Raw genomic sequence first — 21,010 nt, 5'->3', positions numbered from 1 at the left:
GTGAGAAATCTTGGAGTCATTTTTGATCAGGATATGTCCTTCATTGCGCATATTAAGCAAATATGTAGGACTGCTTTTTTACATTTGCGCAATATCTCTAAAATTAGAAAGGTCTTGTCTCAGAGTGATGCTGAAAAAACTAATTCATGCATTTATTTCCTCTAGGCTGGACTATTGTAATTCATTATTATCAAGTTGTCCTAAAAGTTCCCTGAAAAGCCTTCAGTTAATTCAAAATGCTGCAGCTAGAGTACTGATGGGGACTAGAAGGAGAGAGCATATTTCACCCATATTGGCCTCTCTTCATTGGCTTCCTGTTAATTCTAGAATAGAATTTAAAATTCTTCTTACTTATAAGGTTTTGAATAATCAGGTCCCATCTTATCTTAGGGACCTCTTAGTACCATATCACCCCAATAGAGCGCTTCACTCTCAGACTGCAGGCTTACTTGTAGTTCCTAGGGTTTGTAAGAGTATAATGCGAGGCAGAGCCTTCAGCTTTCAGGCTCCTCTCCTGTGGAACCAGCTCCCAATTCGGATCAGGGAGACAGACACCCTCTCTACTTTTAAGATTAGGCTTAAAACTTTCCTTTTTGCTAAAGCTTATAGTTAGGGCTGGATCAGGTGACCCTGAACCATCCCTTAGTTATGCTGCTATAGACTTAGACTGCTGGGGGGTTCCCATGATGCACTGAGTGTTTCTTTCTCTTTTTGCTCTGTATGCACCACTCTGCATTTAATCATTAGTGATTGATCTCTGCTCCCCTCCACAGCATGTCTTTTTCCTGATTCTCTCCCCTCAGCCCCAACCAGTCCCAGCAGAAGACTGCCCCTCCCTGAGCCTGGTTCTGCTGGAGGTTTCTTCCTGTTAAAAGGGAGTTTTTCCTTCCCACTGTCTCCAAGTGCTTGCTCATAGGGGGTCGTTTTGACCGTTGGGGTTTTTCTGTGATTATTGCATGGCTTTGCCTTGCAATATAAAGCACCTTGGGGCAACTGTTGTTGTGATTTGGCGCTATATAAATAAAATTGATTTGATTTGATTTAGTTACAGCCATGTCCGGTACCGGATTTGAAATTGGGAACCTATTATTGAAGTGTTCAAAAATTTCATCCCGATTCTTGAAATCGTTGATGGTATGTGGTAATGTCAGGGTATTTGCAGTCTTAACAGCTTCAGTCATGTTCAAACGTCTTTAAATGAGATTTGTTGTTTGATCACACACCATCAGGGTACAGATTTGAAGCTTTATTTGAAGATTTGTTTTTTTTTTCAAATTAAACAGCTCAATCATGTCTGGCCAAGAACACAGCTCCATTATTTCATTTTCAGGTGGGTTTCCAGGTCTGCACTTTATAAGCCATCCTACTAGGAGGCAAGTCAGATTAAGCTGTTTTATCTCATTTTTGCCCTTTGTTGGATCGAGGGCGATTGTAGCAGAATGGAGCCCTGTGGAATAGCCCTGTTAATGAAGTTAAATGAGAATAACCATTGTTTTTGTTTTGGTGTTTTTAGATTATTGGTATAATTTGTGTTTCTCCACTGTTGCATATTCTCATCAGAAAGCATCAAAGGGTCTGACCTGTTTTTGTCCTGTTCTATCAGAGGGATGACACCAGCTGAAGCAGAGATGCATTTTCTGGAAAATGCCAAGAAGTTATCCATGTATGGAGTGGACCTCCACCATGCCAAGGTTAGAGGTCCCAAATAGTACTTGATTATTAAAGAAACCCAAATTTATCACTTGTGAGTCAAGTCCAATTTTAGAAAGTTGTCAGTCACAAGCCAGTTGTTTTTGTTTTTTGTTGTTTTTTTTGTTTTGTTTTGTTTTTTCAAAATTGATTTTAAAAATGTGACAGCTCATCTGAGCTGTCGCCATCAACGTTTAGTTGTCAGTTACTGGAAGATTTATTCTGCCAAAAATATAAACAACTCTGTTGTAGAATAAAGAAATTAATAAGGTGGTAGAGCCACTACTTCTTGGCGTTAAAAGGAGCCAGCTGAGGTGGTTTAGGCATCTGGTAAGGATGCCTCCTGAGCACCTCCCTATAGGGAGGTGTTCCAGTCATGTCCATCTGAGAAGACCCTGGGGAAGACGCAGAACAAGGTGGAGAGATTATATCTCCACACTGGCCTGGGAACGCCTCAGGATCCCCCAATCAGAGGTGGTCAATGTGGCCTGGGAAAGAAAAGTCTGGGCTCCCCTGATAGAGCTGTTACCCCTTTACCCGACCCCAGATAAGCAGTTGAAGATGAGTGTGAATGAGTGAGAATAAGGGGATATAAAGAAAAATTAGCAATGAGCATTTTGTTTTTAGATTTATTCATTGTGTATATTTTATTTAATTTAATTTCCATATTATCAGATGTGTTATTTCTAAATATCTATTCAATATTCTATGTGTTCACAAGCAAAGGCTTATTGCGTTTATTTATCCATAAATATTTCTTTACTGATTCATGTATATTTTTGGCACTATAAATATTCCATCATTTTTTGTAATAGCGTAAACCCATTATACAAATGGTGCTCAAGATAGGAAATAAATGAGGCATACAGTTGGTGTATTAAGTTGATATTGTAGAATTGTGCAATGCTGTGCCAAAATATGACCATCTGTGTTCCCTACGTGCCAGACTCACACATTTCACTCATGCAATTCGTGACGCTTGCCATCAGCACCACACGCCCACTGCTTCAGAACCATCATGGCTGCCACAGTGTTCTAATGTGTCCCCGCTGATTGACTGACATTGCTGTTTCTGCAGAGGTGGGAATGGTGGGGCTGCGAAGCCTGACGTGATGTGAATCGTTTCCTCGTTGTTTCTAATCCGCCAGTCAGATGGGATCACTTGCGTGATTAGAACTCAGGCAACAGAGGAAAGAAGAGCTTTAAAAAAAGCAGCAAGCAGCAGAGTGTAAAGTAGTTACAAAGTGAGAAAACGAGAGTTACGAATGTAACTACGGTTCTATGAATTCCGAATGACCGCCAGAGGGCGGTGCTTTAGCACCTGGATAACTACATGTGCGCAGCACAGAGGTCGAGAATATATACCAACAAAGTCACACCATTTAATGTGACCTGGGTGACGTCACTGGTTGTCTTTATATACCAGACGCACCAAGCGCTCGCTTCTTTTCGGAATGAACTCGCAAGACTCTGAGTGACAAGCAACTCTGGCGGTCATCCGGAATTCATACAACCCCTGGCAATAATTATGGAATCACCGGCCTCGGAGGATGTTCATTCAGTTGTTTAATTTTGTAGAAAAAAAGCAGATCACAGACATGACACAAAACTAAAGTCATTTCAAATGGCACCTTTCTGGCTTTAAGAAACACTATAAGAAATCAAGAAAAAAAATTGTGGCAGTCAGTAATGGTTACTTTTTTAGACCAAGCAGAGGGAAAAAAAATATGGACTCACTCAATTCTGAGGAATAAATTATGGAATCATGAAAAACAAAAGAACGCTCCAACACATCACTAGTATAGATTTTCAATTGGATTAAGATCCGGACTATTTGCAGGCCATGACATTGACCCTATGTGTCTTTTTGCAAGGAATGTTTGCAAAACAGTTAGTTACATTCATAACTCTCGTTGTATTTCATTCCTCCTGACCGCCAGAGGGCGGTGCTTTAGCACCTGGATGACTTAATACCAACAAGGTCATGAAGAGTCACACTCACCTCGCATCAGCAGTGGGGAGTGGAGGCAGACAACACCGCCGAAGTCACCGCAGGAGGAGCGGCCACATTCAGTCTGTAATAGCGGGTGAAGGTACAGGACGAAGCCCACGTAGCAGCAGCACAAATATCACTCAAAGGGACACCTCTCAGTGCATCCCAGGAGATGGACACCCCTCTGGTGGAATGGCACGTAACTTTAAGAGGCTGAAGACCTCTGGACCTGTATACTTGTAAAATTGTATCCACGACCCAATGCGAGAGTCGCTGCTTTGAGACAGCACAGCCTCTTTTGTGATCACGTAACACACAAACAGGGCATCTGTTTTCCGGATCCTGGCAGTCGCACTAATGTACTGGTTCAACATTCGGACAGGACACAGGGAACCTGAAACAGATAATCCTGGATCAGAATGTGGGACATACACAGCCAAGGAAACTGGCTGGTTAACATGAAAAGTTGAAATTCTCTTGGGTAAAAAGGACGGATTAGGCCACAGCGTAACCCCAGATCCGTCAGAATTCCATTGCAAACAGTCCCCAGCGACTGAGAGGGCATGGAGCTCTCCCACCCGCTTAGCCGAAGACAGTGCAAGTAGAAAGGCAGTCTTCACTGACACCCATTTAAGATCAGCACTTTCAACTGGTTCGAAAGGGGATAAGCTAAAACCTTCCAGGACTAGAGTCTTGAACTTGAGCCTCCCAGTGGCTGAGTTGATTTCGTGAAAAACGGCTGGGGGCCAAACATTGGCAGTCAGACCTCTGCCTCGCATCCCTGAGGACCTCTGGGTGCGATTACTGGAAGCTCTGCGAAACCGTTCAGTTCTCGGGGGTCTGCCCGTAGGCTCACGAAAGGCAGGCTGCTGGGTGAGCTGGCCCTCAATTGCAAAAGCACGTGCAGCTCTGGGAGTCGGTGGAAGCCTGGATGTAGAGTGAAAAGCTGTAGCACGTCTGACTGGCTGAGGTCTGGAAGACCGGTGTAGGTCAACAAACTGTTGCCGAGATTTACTAGCCTCGACAGCACGCTCTAAAGTTTGTTGGGCCGCAGGTCCAAATACTTGGCCTGGAAGAACCTGCAGCGAAAGGAGTGTGCCTCTGCAGGATTAGGAAAGGGGGGACTGCGCAAGCCACACCTGACGTCTAGTTATGGTAAGGGTTGACATCTGCCAAGCTCTCTGGACATATAAGCAAAGGTTTGGAGTGAGGCATCACTAAGACTTTGCGTAGCATCATCAACCTCTGCCTCCCTCAAAGACTTTGAGAGGGCAAGGGCTAAATGGGACAGTGAGTTGCCTAGGCGACCGATGCGAGCAGCTGTGTCATAGCTTTTGGTGAGGAGGTCATCAGTGACCCTACACTGAGGGCGTGGGCAGTGGGCATCCAGCCGAGCAGCATCAGCTGGAGCCACAACCAGGTTCGCAATAATGCTGTCAACGGCAGGCATACAGTTCAGACCATACTGCGCTGAATCACACATAGAGCTAAGGGCTCTGCAGTCCTGTGATAGATGGGTCAATGATTTGGGGTCCGCCCAACATCGGTGGAGCTCCTCGATATATGGTTGTGAAACTGGAACGTTGAACTCAGGCTTCTGAGTGACTTTGAAAAAGGCACTTGAAGCGGTGGTTTCCACAGGGGGATTGTCGACCCCAAGCCTGGATAAAGCCAACTGAACAGCTTGCTTGACAAAGGATAGTCTAGGTTCGGTTTGCGGCATGGACTCTGCCTCGGAGGTATGAGAACCCACTAATGAATGGCTTGGAGAAAGATTCCTCTCATCCTCATCCTCCACACAGTTTGTATCACTTGTCATGTACAAGGAATCAGTTGCAGCAATAGACACGACATCGTCCTCCTGCTGAGTAACTACATTGGTCTGATCAGCCTCATTAGGGACAGCAGGAACTGTCACTGCATCCTTAGGCTGTAGATTCAGAAGCAAGGACTTAATCTGAGCAAACTCAGAAATCAACGTTTCGACCTTTTCAGCCAAAGCATGGTCATGAGTAACCTTCTTAGCAGAAGGGGCTCCTGCATGTGGGCGTTTACGGCGCTTTGGGTCCTTCCTGGGGCTGGAGGCCAAAGTCGCACTAGATATTCCACTTTCCAATGCCGCAAGTCTAGCAGATCTCTCTGCCAGTGGCATGCTGGCACAATTAAGGCAGGCATCGCCAGTCAGGGCTTCCCTCAGGTGTCCGATCCCAAGACAGGAGGAGCAAAACATATGTCCATCATCTGGGCTCAAGGGAGCCAAACAGGTACTACAGCCATGCAACAAAGGCCCTGTCAACATTGTGGGCTACGTGCAGATGGCTAACGCAAGCCCTGATGGTTACAAATGGAAAGACAAAGCGTGAATCACACGCAGTGTAAATAGTAACACGAGGCACGGAGCGTGAAGCACTCACAGCCGTCGGCTTGACACGAGGCACGGAGCGTGAAGCACTCACAGCCGCGGACTCGACACGAGGCACGGAGCGTGAAGCACTCACAGCCGCGGACTCGACACGAGGCACGGAGCGTGAAGCACTCACAGCCGCGGACTCGACACGAGGCACGGAGCGTGAAGCACTCACAGCGCGGACTCGACACGAGGCACGGAGCGTGAAGCACTCACAGCGGCGGACTCGACACGAGGCACGGAGCGTGAAGCACTCACAGCGGCGGACTCGACACGAGGCACGGAGCGTGAAGCACTCACAGCGGCGGACTCGACACGAGGCACGGAGCGTGAAGCACTCACAGCGGCGGACTCGACACGAGGCCCGGAGCGTGAAGCACTCACAGCGGCGGACTCGACACGAGGCCCGGAGCGTGAAGCACTCACAGCGGCGGACTCGACACGAGGCCCGGAGCGTGAAGCACTCACAGCGGCGGACTCGACACGAGGCCCGGAGCGTGAAGCACTCACAGCGGCGGACTCGACACGAGGCCCGGAGCGTGAAGCACTCACAGCGGCGGACTCGACACGAGGCCCGGAGCGTGAAGCACTCACAGCGGCGGACTCGACACGAGGCCCGGAGCGTGAAGCACTCACAGCGGCGGACTCGACACGAGGCCCGGAGCGTGAAGCACTCACAGCGGCGGACTCGACACGAGGCCCGGAGCGTGAAGCACTCACAGCGGCGGACTCGACACGAGGCCCGGAGCGTGAAGCACTCACAGCCGCGGACTCGACACGAGGCCCGGAGCGTGAAGCACTCACAGCCGCAGACTCGACACGAGGCCCGGAGCGTGAAGCACTCACAGCCACAGTAATAACACGATGCACACAGCCGAAAAAACTCACAGCCCAAGTGCTAAGTCACTTAGAACAACGACGACAACACTAGCTGCTAGCGGAGCTGTTAAACTTAGCAAATGGCGGCAGTGCAGACAAAGTACTTCAAGGAGTGGAAAACACTCATGGCAAGCCCAACACAGTACACTATACTGGTTCTGATACACACACTACCACGTAGTTAACGGGGTTAGCGACACAACTAAACAAATAGCAAGCTTTCATCGAAACAACACAGCTAATGTGCACAGAGGAAAATATCCAGCAGGGCAGCGGCAAGGCGCGCACCCAGCGTTTAGGAATGTGTACTCATGACAGACTTTGTTGGTATATATTCTCGACCTCTGTGCTGCGAACATGTAGTTATCCAGGTACTAAAGCACCGCCCTCTGGCGGTCAGGAGGAATGAAATGGAACAAGCCACAATGAAGAAACAAGATAGTAATATATAAATGTAGATTAATGTCAAAGAAGAGAAGTGCATTCCAAGATGCTTTTTAAATTGTGCAGGGAGTTGGCTTTTTTTTTCCTATTATAAGCTGTTTCAAAGTTGAGCAGCAGCAACATCAACCAACATCAACAGCTCAATTCAATTCAATTTTCAATTCAATTTTTTTTTTATATAGCGCCAAATCACAACAAACAGTTGCCCCAAGGCGCTTTATATTGTAAGGCAAGGCCATACAATAATGATGTAAAACCCCAACGGTCAAAACGACCCCCTGTGAGCAAGCACTTGGCTACAGTGGGAAGGAAAGCTCAGTCACTTTTCTTTTATAATTTTACAGCCATGACCTTGGAACAGCCACATGTCTGATATGAGGCTCCTCCCAGGGGTCAGAGGGCAGAACAGAGCTGTTAATTCCGAGAAGCTCTGACCTTGTATGACAGCTGCGTAACTTTGCAGTCTTGACACTGACAGGGAGCCAACTAGGACTGGAATAATGTGTCATCTGCATCACAGCAGAGTTGTAGACCACTTGGAGCAAAGCTGGGGAAGCTAAGCTGGAGAATGAATGATTTTTATTTTAACATAGAAGTTAAAATGTTGATGACTGCACAGCTGCTGTCATAAGAAAGAAAAATAACCCTTCCATGTTTTGATATATACTGTACTGGCTCAAGTATAATAAGACCAATGTTTTTGGGGGTTTTTTCCCCCAAGAAAATACATCTGGAAAAACACAGGCTCTTTTAATCATCGACTAGATTTACAGATGTCATATTCATCCACAACAATAGGTGGTGAATGAATGAACGAATGAAATACTTTTTGTTCACAAGTATCTGACAGTGAAATGAGGTGAAAGTTGTCGGGATGCAATTTACACTCATGGTTCCAAATATTCCTCCTTAATTTTACAGTCAACAGTTATTTATCTATGTAACTTAAATAATCACAAATATCAACATACAACATTCTCAAATAACAGAGTAAATTGCAATTATTTGTCATTACAGTTCTCTCAGAATCAGTTGCACTGATGTTTTTGCATTAGTGTGAATTTCAGGCAATGAAATTCACGCTAACGCAAGAATATTTATAGTGCCAAAATTTTAAAAATGGGCCCATGCCAAGTGCATCAGGAGAAATTTTATGAGGGGCAATTGAAAAGTTTTGAGCCTGACCCAGAAACTGTAGGGTGTGGTTTTCTATTTTTTGCATTCTGAGAAACCAACATTTCTTGAACATGTGAAATTTTGCCTCAATGGGTGCAATGTTGAGAAATCTTGGTTTCTCAGAATGTAAAAGATGGAGAACCATGCCCTACTTTTTCTGGGCGGGGCTCAAAACTTCTCTGTTGCCCCTCATAGCTTGAGAGAGAGCAGCTGACTCGCACCACGCCGTGCCCCATTTACATTTGTCTTTATCATTCTCAGATCAGACTCTGCTCCAGAGTTCATGAACATGATGTCACAAGCATCCAGTGGTAGCTGGTTTGGGATCACTGTGTTTGCTTTGCCATTGAAATACTTGAAGATTTTTTTTTTTTAACTTTGCTATTTAAGATCTTCATAGCTGTTTTTCTCATCCCTTCACAGAAATCTCTGAGGCGCTTTTGGGGAATTTACCCATCTAGAAAGTCCTGCATGCACAGTAAATTTCACTTTTGGAGATTTTTTTTTTTTTTTTTTTTGAGGATTTATTTCATTCATTTAAAAGAAAAAACAGAAAAGCAAAAGCAAAATTAACAAAACATTACAAACCATTGAATGAAAAGGAGCAGTTTGGAAGAACAAGTCATATATTCTGCTCCTTTTTTAACAATACAATCTTGCAAAGCATCATCAATCGACATCATTGCATTTCTATGACTTTGTCACATGCCACCGACTTCTTTCCTAATTTTAACCATTATTTAAAAGACTACTTCCCTAATAGATTACATTTTAAACTTCAAACATTCTAAACCTTATTAACAGATTACATTTTTGGCTTTGTCACAGCCCACTGACTTATTTCATAGTTTCATACTTATGAAATACATCAAGTTTAATACGTTTTTTTTAAATAATTTAAGTTACCTTGATTCTTTGATTTCTTTGTTGAGGTTGTTCTATAATTTTACACCATTCACTGCAATACTCCGTTCATTTATCTTGGTTCTGAATCTTGTTTTTTTAAAGACTTCTATGCCCTTCAAATTATAACTACTTACTCTTTTTTCAAACATATTTTGAATATTTATTGGTAAGATATTGTTATTCGCTTGGTACATTATTTGTAGTAATTTCAAATCATCTAAATCATGAAATTTAAGTACCCTATACTTAATAAACAATGGATTAGATGGATCTCTAAATCGACTGTTGTAGCTCTTTTCTGCAAAATAAATAAAGCTTGTGTATAAGTTGTACATGTTGATCCCCAGATTTCTACACAATGTCATATATGGAACAATCAATGAATTGTACAATATTAATAATCCATAACTATTTAATGAATATTTAACTTTATGCAAAACTTTCGCTATCTTTCCTTTCCTTTTATGTAATTTATGTGTGACTTCCATGTAAAACCTTCATCAATCATAACTCCTAATTGCCTCCTAATTGATTGGTTGACTGATGTGAGGAGCTAAAGTACACAAGCTTGTTTTGTTTGCACGGTTTATTGCACCACTGTTTACTTAGTGTGCTTTTGTTTGCATTATTTTAAAATAAAAGCATTTTTTTGGGGGGGGCTTCAGAAATTATTTTTCCAAAACTTTCTTGGAAAAAGGTGAGTGGAGGCACGGGTGGTTGTCTTATAATCAGAGCTGTCTTATATTTGGGCCAATACGTTATATATTTTTTTAATAAAAAGCGCTGAGGAAGCAGCCTTGATCAGAGTAGACATCAGTGCTCATTGCCGGATATGCGAATTATAGTTTTGACACAATCAGTAAGTACTGGAGTACGTGTGTATATCAGACCAGCATCCCTGTTTTGTCTTCTCTCTTCTCTCATTAAATGCGTAGTTGATAGGGAGTCTCTATGAAAACTTGGCTCCAGCTGAGGGTGAGGTAAGCAGTTGTCTTCTGTGGGCGCGTGAGGTGCGTTTTTGTTTGTTTATTTATTTATTTGTTGTTCTTTGTGCATGATTTATATCAAGTGGTTTTCAGGAACAGGACTGGCTTTTCCTGCTTCGGATCAGTGGTTCCACTCGCCCATCTCATGCTTTGTGCAGTGAAGTGCCTCATTCAGTGCTTCACCACCGTTTCCCCAAAACTTCACTGTTGCTTTTGCAGTTTTGCCTTGAGTTCTTGTTCAACAGCACAACTTGTATACAGGAGAATAGCGCACCATTTGCCTGATTCCATTCTGTACCTGGCTGCATTTCCCTGTTCAGAGACTCTGCTCCATTTGAGTTGTCCTCCTGTGCACTGGCTCCTCACACACGTGCTGTAACATTTTACGGGATAGGAGTTTCCAAATGAAGAAAAAGCAGATTATAATTGTCATCGCCTTCCTTTTTTTTGTGTTGCTCTGCTGAAATAACAACTTAGTGTGTTTAATTACACTTCTTTATTGGTATATTTTTGTCATCTTTCAATCTGTGTCTTCTCCAGGACTCTGAGGGTGTGGAGATTATGTTGGGAGTTTGTGCAAGCGGTCTCCTCATCTACAGAGACAGGCTGCGGATCAACAGGTTTGCCTGGCCCAAAATCCTCAAGATCTCCTACAAGAGGAACAACTTTTACATCAAAATTCGGCCTGGCGAGGTGAAAATAAAAATGTATTAATAAATGTTAATGTTTTGATATACGAGGTCTATTAGAAAAGTATCCGACCTTATTATTTTTTTCAAAAACCATATGGATTTGAATCACGTGTGATTACATCAGACATGCTTGAACCCTCGTGGGCATGCAAGAGTTTTTTCAGGCCTGTCGGTTACGTTGTTCGCCTGTGGGCAGTCTTTGAGCGAGGAGTCGCGCACCCTCGTCGATTTTTTTCATTATTTAGGAATGGCTCAGACTGCTGCTTTGTTTGATCAAAATTTTTTCAAAACTGTAAGGCACAACTGAGTGGACACCATTCGATAAATTCAGCTGGTTTACAGTAAAACTTTTAACGGCTGATGAGAGATTTTGGTCTGTTAGTGTCGCTTTAAGGACGGCCCACGGCGCCTGACGACGATCTGCGCTTTGAGGCGGCAGCGTCTCACCGTTTCAAGTTGAAAACTTCCACATTTCAGGATGTGTTGACCCAGTAAGTCATCAGAGAACAGAGAACTTTCAGAAGAAGTCGGCATGGGGAGTTTATTCGGACATTCCATTGTTAACGGACATTTTTTAATGAAGGAACGTGCGGGCAGAGTCGCATGTCGGGCCAGACCCGACCGCGGGGGGTCCCGACAGGAAAAACACCTCCGTTGGAAACCTTAACGGGAAAGTTGGAACGTGCCCAAGCTGTTAAACAATTTCTCAGTTACTCACTTGTTGAAAGCCATCAAAAGCCGCCTGAATCTTACAAATGGTTTTCAACACGGAGGTGTTTTTCCTGTTGCGGCGCACACAGATTCACCGAGTCGTCACGGAAACGACTCGGTGAATTTGCGCACACGTCTTTCATTACAAAATGTCCTTAAACAGTGGAATGTCCGCATAAACTCCTCATGCCGGCCTCTTCTGAATCTTCTCTGTTCTCTCACGACATCCTGGGTCAACAGAGTCTTAAATTAGGATGATTTCAGCTTGAAACAGGCTGACGACGTCGCCTGGAAGCGCTGCAGGACGTCCCGCTCCGTGGGAAGTCCTTACAGCGACAGAAACACCCCATAATCTCTCATCAGCCGTTAAACTTTTCACCGAAAACCAGCTGAATTTCTCAAATAGTGTCCACTCGGATATTCCTCACAGGTCCAGAAAAAAGTTTGATAAAGCAACGCGCGCCATCTCGAGCAGCGTATGAAACAAAGGAATTCAGCCGAGAGGGCGGGACCACATCTCACTCAAGGCCTGCCCACAGGGAAATGACGTCACCGACACGTGTGGAAAAAACTCACGCAGGCGCACTAGGGTTCAAGCATGATTGGTGTAATCCCATGTCAATCAAATCCATATAGTTTTTTTTTTTTTATAAAACTGCCGGTTAGTTTTATAAGATACCTCGTATTTTATAGGGATTTGATCAGTGTTTGTTGAAAACCATCACAGCCCACTCAGTATTTTGTGACTGTGCCACACTTATAGAGAGAATGAACAAATAGTGTTAAATAAAATGCAAAAAACACATTCTGCAAAGAATATTTGATCTTTGCAAAAAAAGATATCAGTATTTTCTAATCATATTAATTTGTTGCAGAAAATCCTGACACTCATGTATTATTAAAAAAACAAAAAGAAAGAAATCAATCAATTTTTTTATATAGCGCCAAATCACAACAAACAGTTGCCCCAAGGCGCTTTATATTGTAAGGCAAGGCCATACAATAATTATGTAAAACCCCAATGGTCAAAACGACCCCCTGTGAGCAAGCACTTGGCTACAGTGGGAAGGAAAAACTCCCTTTTAACAGGAAGAAACCTCCAGCAGAACCAGGCTCAGGGAGGGGCAGTCTTCTGCTGGGACTGGTTGGGGCTGAGGGAGAGAACCAGGAAAAAGACATGCTGTGGAGGGGAGCAGAGATCAATCACTAATGATTAAATGCAGAGTGGTGCATACAGAGCAAAAAGAGAAAGAAACAGTGCATCATGGGAACCCCCCAGCAGTCTACGTCTATAGCAGCATAACTAAGGGATGGTTCAGGGTCACCTGATCCAGCCCTAACTATAAGCTTTAGCAAAAAGGAAAGTTTTAAGCCTAATCTTAAAAGTAGAGAGGGTGTCTGTCTCCCTGATCTGAATTGGGAGCTGGTTCCACAGGAGAGGAGCCTGAAAGCTGAAGGCTCTGCCTCCCATTCTACTCTTACAAACCCTAGGAACTACAAGTAAGCCTGCAGTCTGAGAGCGAAGCGCTCTATTGGGGTGATATGGTACTACGAGGTCCCTAAGATAAGATGGGACCTGATTATTCAAAACCTTATAAGTAAGAAGAAGAATTTTAAATTCTATTCTAGAATTAACAGGAAGCCAATGAAGAGAGGCCAATATGGGTGAGATATGCTCTCTCCTTCTAGTCCCCGTCAGTACTCTAGCTGCAGCATTTTGAATTAACTGAAGGCTTTTTAGGGAACTTTTAGGACAACCTGATAATAATGAATTACAATAGTCCAGCCTAGAGGAAATAAATGCATGAATTAGTTTTTCAGCATCACTCTGAGACAAGACCTTTCTGATTTTAGAGATATTGCGTAAATGCAAAAAAGCAGTCCTACATATTTGTTTAATATGCGCTTTGAATGACATATCCTGATCAAAAATGACTCCAAGATTTCTCACAGTATTACTAGAGGTCAGGGTAATGCCATCCAGAATAAGGATCTGGTTAGACACCATGTTTCTAAGATTTGTGGGGCCAAGTACAATAACTTCAGTTTTATCTGAGTTTAAAAGCAGGAAATTAGAGGTCATCCATGTCTTTATGTCTGTAAGACAATCCTGCAGTTTAGCTAATTGGTGTGTGTCCTCTGGCTTCATGGATAGATAAAGCTGGGTATCATCTGCGTAACAATGAAAATTTAAGTAATACCGTCTAATAATACTGCCTAAGGGAAGCATGTATAAAGTGAATAAAATTGGTCCTAGCACAGAACCTTGTGGAACTCCATAATTAACTTTAGTCTGTGAAGAAGATTCCCCATTTACATGAACAAACTGTAATCTATTAGACAAATATGATTCAAACCACCGCAGCGCAGTGCCTTTAATACCTATGGCATGCTCTAATCTCTGTAATAAAATTTTATGGTCAACAGTATCAAAAGCAGCACTGAGGTCTAACAGAACAAGCACAGAGATGAGTCCACTGTCCAAGGCCATAAGAAGATCATTTGTAACCTTCACTAATGCTGTTTCTGTACTATGATGAATTCTAAAACCTGACTGAAACTCTTCAAATAGACCATTCCTCTGCAGATGATCAGTTAGCTGTTTTACAACTACCCTTTCAAGAATTTTTGAGAGAAAAGGAAGGTTGGAGATTGGCCTATAATTAGCTAAGATAGCTGGGTCAAGTGATGGCTTTTTAAGTAATGGTTTAATTACTGCCACCTTAAAAGCCTGTGGTACATAGCCAACTAACAAAGATAGATTGATCATATTTAAGATCGAAGCATTAAATAATGGTAGGGCTTCCTTGAGCAGCCTGGTAGGAATGGGGTCTAATAAACATGTTGATGGTTTGGATGAAGTAACTAATGAAAATAACTCAGACAGAACAATCGGAGAGAAAGAGTCTAACCAAATACCGGCATCACTGAAAGCAGCCAAAGATAACGATATGTCTTTGGGATGGTTATGAGTAATTTTTTCTCTAATAGTTAAAATTTTGTTAGCAAAGAAAGTCATGAAGTCATTACTAGTTAAAGTTAATGGAATACTCAGCTCAATAGAGCTCTGACTCTTTGTCAGCCTGGCTACAGTGCTGAAAAGAAACCTGGGGTTGTTCTTATTTTCTTCAATTAGTGATGAGTAGAAAGATGTCCTAGCTTTACGGAGGGCTTTTTTATAGAGCAACAGACTCTTTTTCCAGGCTAAGTGAAGATCTTCTAAATTAGTGAGACGCCATTTCCCCTCCAACTTACAGGTTATCTGCTTTAAGCTACGAGTTTGTGAGTTATACCACGGAGTCAGACACTTCTGATTTAAAGCTCTCTTTTTCAGAGGAGCTACAGCATCCAAAGTTGTCTTCAATGAGGATGTAAAACTATTGACGAGATACTCTATCTCCCTTACAGAGTTTAGGTAGCTACTCTGCACTGTGTTGGTATATGGCATTAGAGAACATAAAGAAGGAATCATATCCTTAAACCTAGTTACAGCGCTTTCTGAAAGACTTCTAGTGTAATGAAACTTATTCCCCACTGCTGGGTAGTCCATCAGAGTAAATGTAAATGTTATTAAGAAATGATCAGACAGAAGGGAGTTTTCAGGGAATACTGTTAAGTCTTCTATTTCCATACCATAAGTCAGAACAAGATCTAAGATATGATTAAAGTGGTGGGTGACCTCCAATCAGAAAGATCTAGTAAATCCGTAAACAAACAGCATTGAAATATTAATTGACAGCAATGCACACGTCAGTAGAAAAAGAATGAAATGACAAAAGCAAAGCACAGTGTTTTGAGGTTGGGACTTCATACACGCCTGACTGCAGTATTTTATGTCTTTTGCAGTTTGAGCAGTTTGAAAGCACAATTGGTTTCAAGCTTCCAAATCATCGTGCTGCCAAAAGGCTCTGGAAGGTCTGTGTTGAGCACCATACCTTCTTCAGGTAAGGTGTCGTGGAAGATGTTTGATGGACAGCTATTTTTATGAAGGTGGCAGAAAATAGTTTGTTTCCTTTAATGTTTGATCTCACCAACATGTTTCTTTGTCAGCTTTTTGACTATTTGGAGTAATCAGTCATGCTCCCCTTGATAATCACTTGACACAATATTCCGAATGTTAATAATTGCCCTCTGGACAACAGACAAAGTTATCTTTTGTAGTTCTAAGCAGAAAATTGCTCTCTTGGGTTGGTTCGAGTAGTGAGCCAACTCCAAGGGTGAAACACCTCCCCTACCCCCATTTTGATGAATGTGTCTGTTTGAAAACATGGCAGGCTTGTGTCCCCTGAGGTGCCCCCAAAGAAGTTCCTAAGCCTTGGCTCCAAATTCCGCTACAGCGGCAGAACACAGGCTCAAACCCGCAGGGCCAGTTCTCAGATCATCAGACCTGCTCCCTACTTCGAGCGCTCCTCTAGCAAACGCTACAACATGTCCCGCAGCTTAGACGGAGGTAAGTGTCTCAGACTTTCAATGAATTGGATTTTTGGTTGTGGAGTTCTTGGTCAAGCAGTGATTTCGGGGGTATATAGAAATCAGTCTGTCCATCTCTCCACAAGTCACAATTTCTTGAACTGTGATACTTGTTGATGACATTGTGATCTGTAATGAGAGCAGAGAGCAGGTTGAGATGACCCTGGAGAGGTGGAGATCTGCTCTGGAGAGAAGGTGAATGAAAGTCAGTTGGAGCAAGACTTGTACCCGTGTGCGGAAATGAGAGGGAGCTCAGTGGAATAGTGTGGTTACAAGGAGTAGAGATGGCTAAGGTAGATAAGTTTAAATATGTGGGGTCAGCTATCCAACGTAATGGAGAGAGTGGTAGAGAGGTGAAGAAGAGAGTGCAGGCAGGGTGGCGAAAGGTGGCGGGAGTGATTTGTGACTGAACAATATCAGCAAGAGTGAAAGAGAAAGTCTACAACACAGTAGTGAGACCAGCTATGTTGTACGACTTAGAGACAGTGACAGAACATATTAGAGGGACGGCTGAGGTGAGACGGTTTGGAGACAGTCAGGGAGGTGAGATTGAGATGGTTTGGACATGTGTAGAGGAGGGACCCAGGATATATAGGGAGAAGGATGCTGAGGATGGAGCCATCAGGCAGGAGTAGAAGAGGGAGGACAAAGAGGAGGTTTATGGATGTGCTGAAGGAGGACATGCAGGTGTTTGGTGTGACAGAGGGAGATGCAGAGGACAGAGTGAGGTGGAAACAGTTGACCTGCTGTGGTAACACCTAATGGGAGCAGCCAAAAGAGGAAATATCAAATAAAAGTATGCAGTTACTCTGTTTTCTGGGTGATAAGTTGCTTTTTAAAAAATAAAAAACTTATTTTGCTAGCCTTACAACTTATATCTTCTATTTCAAAGTGACTTGTATGAAAATTACTACATTATCATCTATGGCTACAAGATGACAGCATCTACATGCATGACGAGCCGCTCCTCTATACAGATCAGAAAGTGATAATATGATTCACACACCAGAGCAGAAGGTGGATAGTAATGCACCATTAAGATGCATGCCAACTGCCATAAAACAAAAAGATCTGAATGAAAAGAACAAGCTGGGTCTTTAATAAATTAATAAATCTTGTTCTCAAACTGAAACACCATGCATAAATAGAGGAAATTTGCCCTTACTAGTTGGCACTCCACTCATTTGTACTCTGTGGGACAGCCAAAACAGTAATGAAGAGGATAGCTAAGATAAGGTTAACTATTATGTTTTACAAATATATAGGCTCTTTTATGCCCTGTGCGGCACTTGCACCGGGAGGCAGGCGTTTAGCATCCGGGTTGTCCTTCCGTCTGTCTGTCCGTCCATCCGTCTGCCTGGCCACAGTTCGTTCGCCGCAATGTAGCACGGCACCTATTGCTCACAGAAACTTCATATTTGGTGGTACATGCCTTGGAGGAGTACTTCGCATGGGTTCGAAGGCCAGCGACCTTGACATACTTTTGAAGGTCACCATTGGTCACAACTGTCAAATCCTTTGCCGCAACATAGCTTGGCAACTTTTGCTCACAGAAACTTCATATTTGGTGGGTATTTGCCTTGGAGCAGTACTCCGCATGGGTTTGAAGGCTGGGGACCTTGACCTACTTTCCAAGGTCACCAGTGGTCACAACTGCCAAATCCTTTGCCGCAACGTAGCTCAGCACCTATTGCTCACAGAAACTTAATATTTGGTGGATATTTGCCTTGGAGGAGTACTTTGCATGGGTTCGAAGGGTGGTGACCTTGACCTACTTTCCAAGGTCACCAATGGTCACAACTGTCAAATCCTTTGCCGCAGTGTAGCTCAGCACCCGTTGCTCATAGAAACTTCATATTTGATGGGTACATGCCTTGAAGGAGTACTTCGCATGGGTTCGAAGGTCAGTGGCCTTGACTTACTTTTCAAGGTCACCAGTGGTCTTGACCTACTTTTCAAGGTCACCAGTGGTCACAACTGTCAAATCCTTCGCCTGAAATTTGTTCGCCGCAATGTACCTCTGCACCTATTGCTTGCAAAAACTTCATATTTGGTGGGTTCATGCCTTGGAAGAGTACTTCGCATGGGTTTGAAGGCCGGTGACCTTGACCTACTTTTAAAAAATTACCAATAGTTGCAATGACCAATAGACCAATAGATGGTCACTATTGGCCACATCCTCTAAATTTTGCACACATCTCAGTTTATTGCTTGAAAAACTTTTTCGATAATTCTGCATATACACTCGACAAAAATATAAACGCAACATTTTTGGTTTTGCTCCCATTTTGTATGAGATGAACTCAAAGATCTAAAACTTTTTCCACATACACAATATCACCATTTCACTCAAATATTGTTCACAAACCAGTCTAAATCTGTGATAGTGAGCACTTCTCCTTTGCTGAGATAATCCATCCCACCTCACAGGTGTGCCATATCAAGATGCTGATTAGACACCATGATTAGTGCACAGGTGTGCCTTAGACTGTCCACAATAAAAGGCCACTCTGAAAGGTGCAGTTTTATCACACAGCACAATGCCACAGATGTCGCAAGATTTGAGGGAGCGTGCAATTGGCATGCTGACAGCAGGAATGTCAACCAGAGCTGTTGCTCGTGTATTGAATGTTCATTTCTCTACCATAAGCCGTCTCCAAAGGTGTTTCAGAGAATTTGGCAGTACATCCAACCAGCCTCACAACCGCAGACCACGTGTAACCACACCAGCCCAGGACCTCCACATCCAGCATGTTCACCTCCAAGATCGTCTGAGACCAGCCACTCGGACAGCTGCTGAAACAATCGGTTTGCATAACCACAGAATTTCTGCAAAACTGTCAGAAACCCTCTCAGGGAAGCTCATCTGCATGCTCGTCATCCTCATCGGGGTCTCGACCTGACTCCAGTTCGTTGTCGTAACCAACTTGAGTGGGCAAATGCTCACATTCCCTGGCGTTTGGCACGTTGAAGAGGTGTTCTCTTCACGGATGAATCCCGGTTCACACTGTCCCGGGCAGATGGCAGACAGCGTGTGTGGCGTCGTGTGGGTGAGCGGTTTTCTGATGTCAATGTTGTGGATCGAGTGGCCCATGGTGGCGGTGGGGTTATGGTATGGGCAGGCATCTGTTATGGACGAAGAACACAGGTGCATTTTATTGATGGCATTTTGAATGCACAGAGATATCGTGACGAGATCCTGAGGCCCATTGTTGTGCCATACATCCAAGAACATCACCTCATGTTGCAGCAGGATAATGCACAGCCCCATGTTGCAAGGATCTGTGCACAATTCTTGGAAGCTGAAAATGTCCCAGTTCTTGCATGGCCGGCATACTCACCGGACATGTCACCCATTGAGCATGTTTGGGATGCTCTGAACCGGCGTATACGACAGCATGTACCAGTTCCTGCCAATATCCAGCAACTTCGCACAGCCATTGAAGAGGAGTGGACCAACATTCCACAGGCCACAATTGACAGCCTGATCAACTCTATGCGAAGGAGATGTGTTGCACTGCATGAGGCAAATGGTGGTCACACCAGATACTGACTGGTATCCCCCCCAATAAAACAAAACTGCACCTTTCAGAGTGGCCTTTTATTGTGGACAGTCTAAGGCACACCTGTGCACTAATCATGGTGTCTAATCAGCATCTTGGTATGGCACACCTGTGAGGTGGGATGGATCATCTCAGCAAAGGAGAAGTGCTCACTATCACAGATTTAGACTGGTTTGTGAACAATATTTGAGGGAAATGGTGATAATGTGTATGTGGAAAAAGTTTTAGATCTTTGAGTTCATCTCATACAAAATGGGAGCAAAACCAAAAGTGTTGCGTTTATATTTTTGATGAGTATAGATTCCTTCAATCACTGTCAACTTACGGAAATATTTTCATTGACCCTGAATCATTCTAAATGAATAACAAGAAGTAGTTTGCTCCCAAGTTCTTTGCGACTCCTTAGCTTTTGCTCACTGATGTCGTGCTTGAGTTATAATCAGCAGATTCAATTTATTTTCATTTATATAGCGCCAAATCACAACAGAGTTGCCTCAAAGCGCTTCACACAGGTAAGGTCTAACCTTACCAACCTCCAGAGCAACAGTGGTAAGGAAAAACTCCCTCTGAGGAAGAAACCTCAAGCAGACCAGACGCAAAGGGGTGACCCTCTGCTTGGGCCATGTTACAAACATAAATTACAGAACAATTCACGGACGAATATACAAGAAATGCTATTGGCGCACAGGACAGGAGGATCGCCAATACAAATACAACTCCCATCTCTGGATGGCGCTGCACCTTAAACAGAGAGAAAAAACAGATTAAATTAATTTTGCTTCATGTTGCCTGAAGCAGTAGCACAACGCTTCAAAGGTAAATAAATGTTTTGTATTAACATCCCAATGCTGGATTTTTAAACAGATGTGATTAATACTATAATAAAATAAACATAGCTTATCATTTTGTAAGCTTGCTTGCAAATCTCTATTTTTGATGCTGTTCTTTCTGTTTCTGTGAACAAGCAGTAAAAACCCCTTGAGTTATTCTGTTACCATATCTGCCAGGAATTATGACTAAATCCTTTCTTAGAAGTGCAAATTAGTTTGGGTTGTCTTAAATTTCAAAAGATGATTAATGTGTTCTGAAACTTA

The 21,010-nt window shown here is 43.3% G+C and overlaps 1 protein-coding gene across 13 annotated transcripts in view; it reads left to right on the top strand.

Moving 5' to 3' along the window:
• The window catches only part of epb41l3b (erythrocyte membrane protein band 4.1-like 3b), a 97,589-nt gene that overhangs the window by 51,423 nt on the left and 25,156 nt on the right, over positions 1-21,010 (top strand). For 10 of the 13 annotated variants that reach the window (XM_034184026.1, XM_034184027.1, XM_034184028.1 and 7 more), the window contains 5 exons: positions 1,604-1,691; positions 10,430-10,474; positions 11,021-11,173; positions 15,730-15,827; positions 16,158-16,333. In XM_034184026.1, the coding sequence (XP_034039917.1) occupies positions 1,604-1,691; positions 10,430-10,474; positions 11,021-11,173; positions 15,730-15,827; positions 16,158-16,333 (560 nt within the window). The remainder of the gene's footprint in view (positions 1-1,603; positions 1,692-10,429; positions 10,475-11,020; positions 11,174-15,729; positions 15,828-16,157; positions 16,334-21,010) is intronic. The other 3 variants (XM_034184033.1, XM_034184037.1, XM_034184029.1) reach the window with 1 other exon arrangement.

Source organism: Thalassophryne amazonica, chromosome 12 (assembly GCF_902500255.1).
Source record: "Thalassophryne amazonica chromosome 12, fThaAma1.1, whole genome shotgun sequence".
Classification (NCBI taxonomy): domain Eukaryota; kingdom Metazoa; phylum Chordata; class Actinopteri; order Batrachoidiformes; family Batrachoididae; genus Thalassophryne; species Thalassophryne amazonica.
The sequence above is the reverse complement of the archived record's forward strand: the minus strand, read 5'-3'. Positions and strand labels throughout refer to the sequence as shown.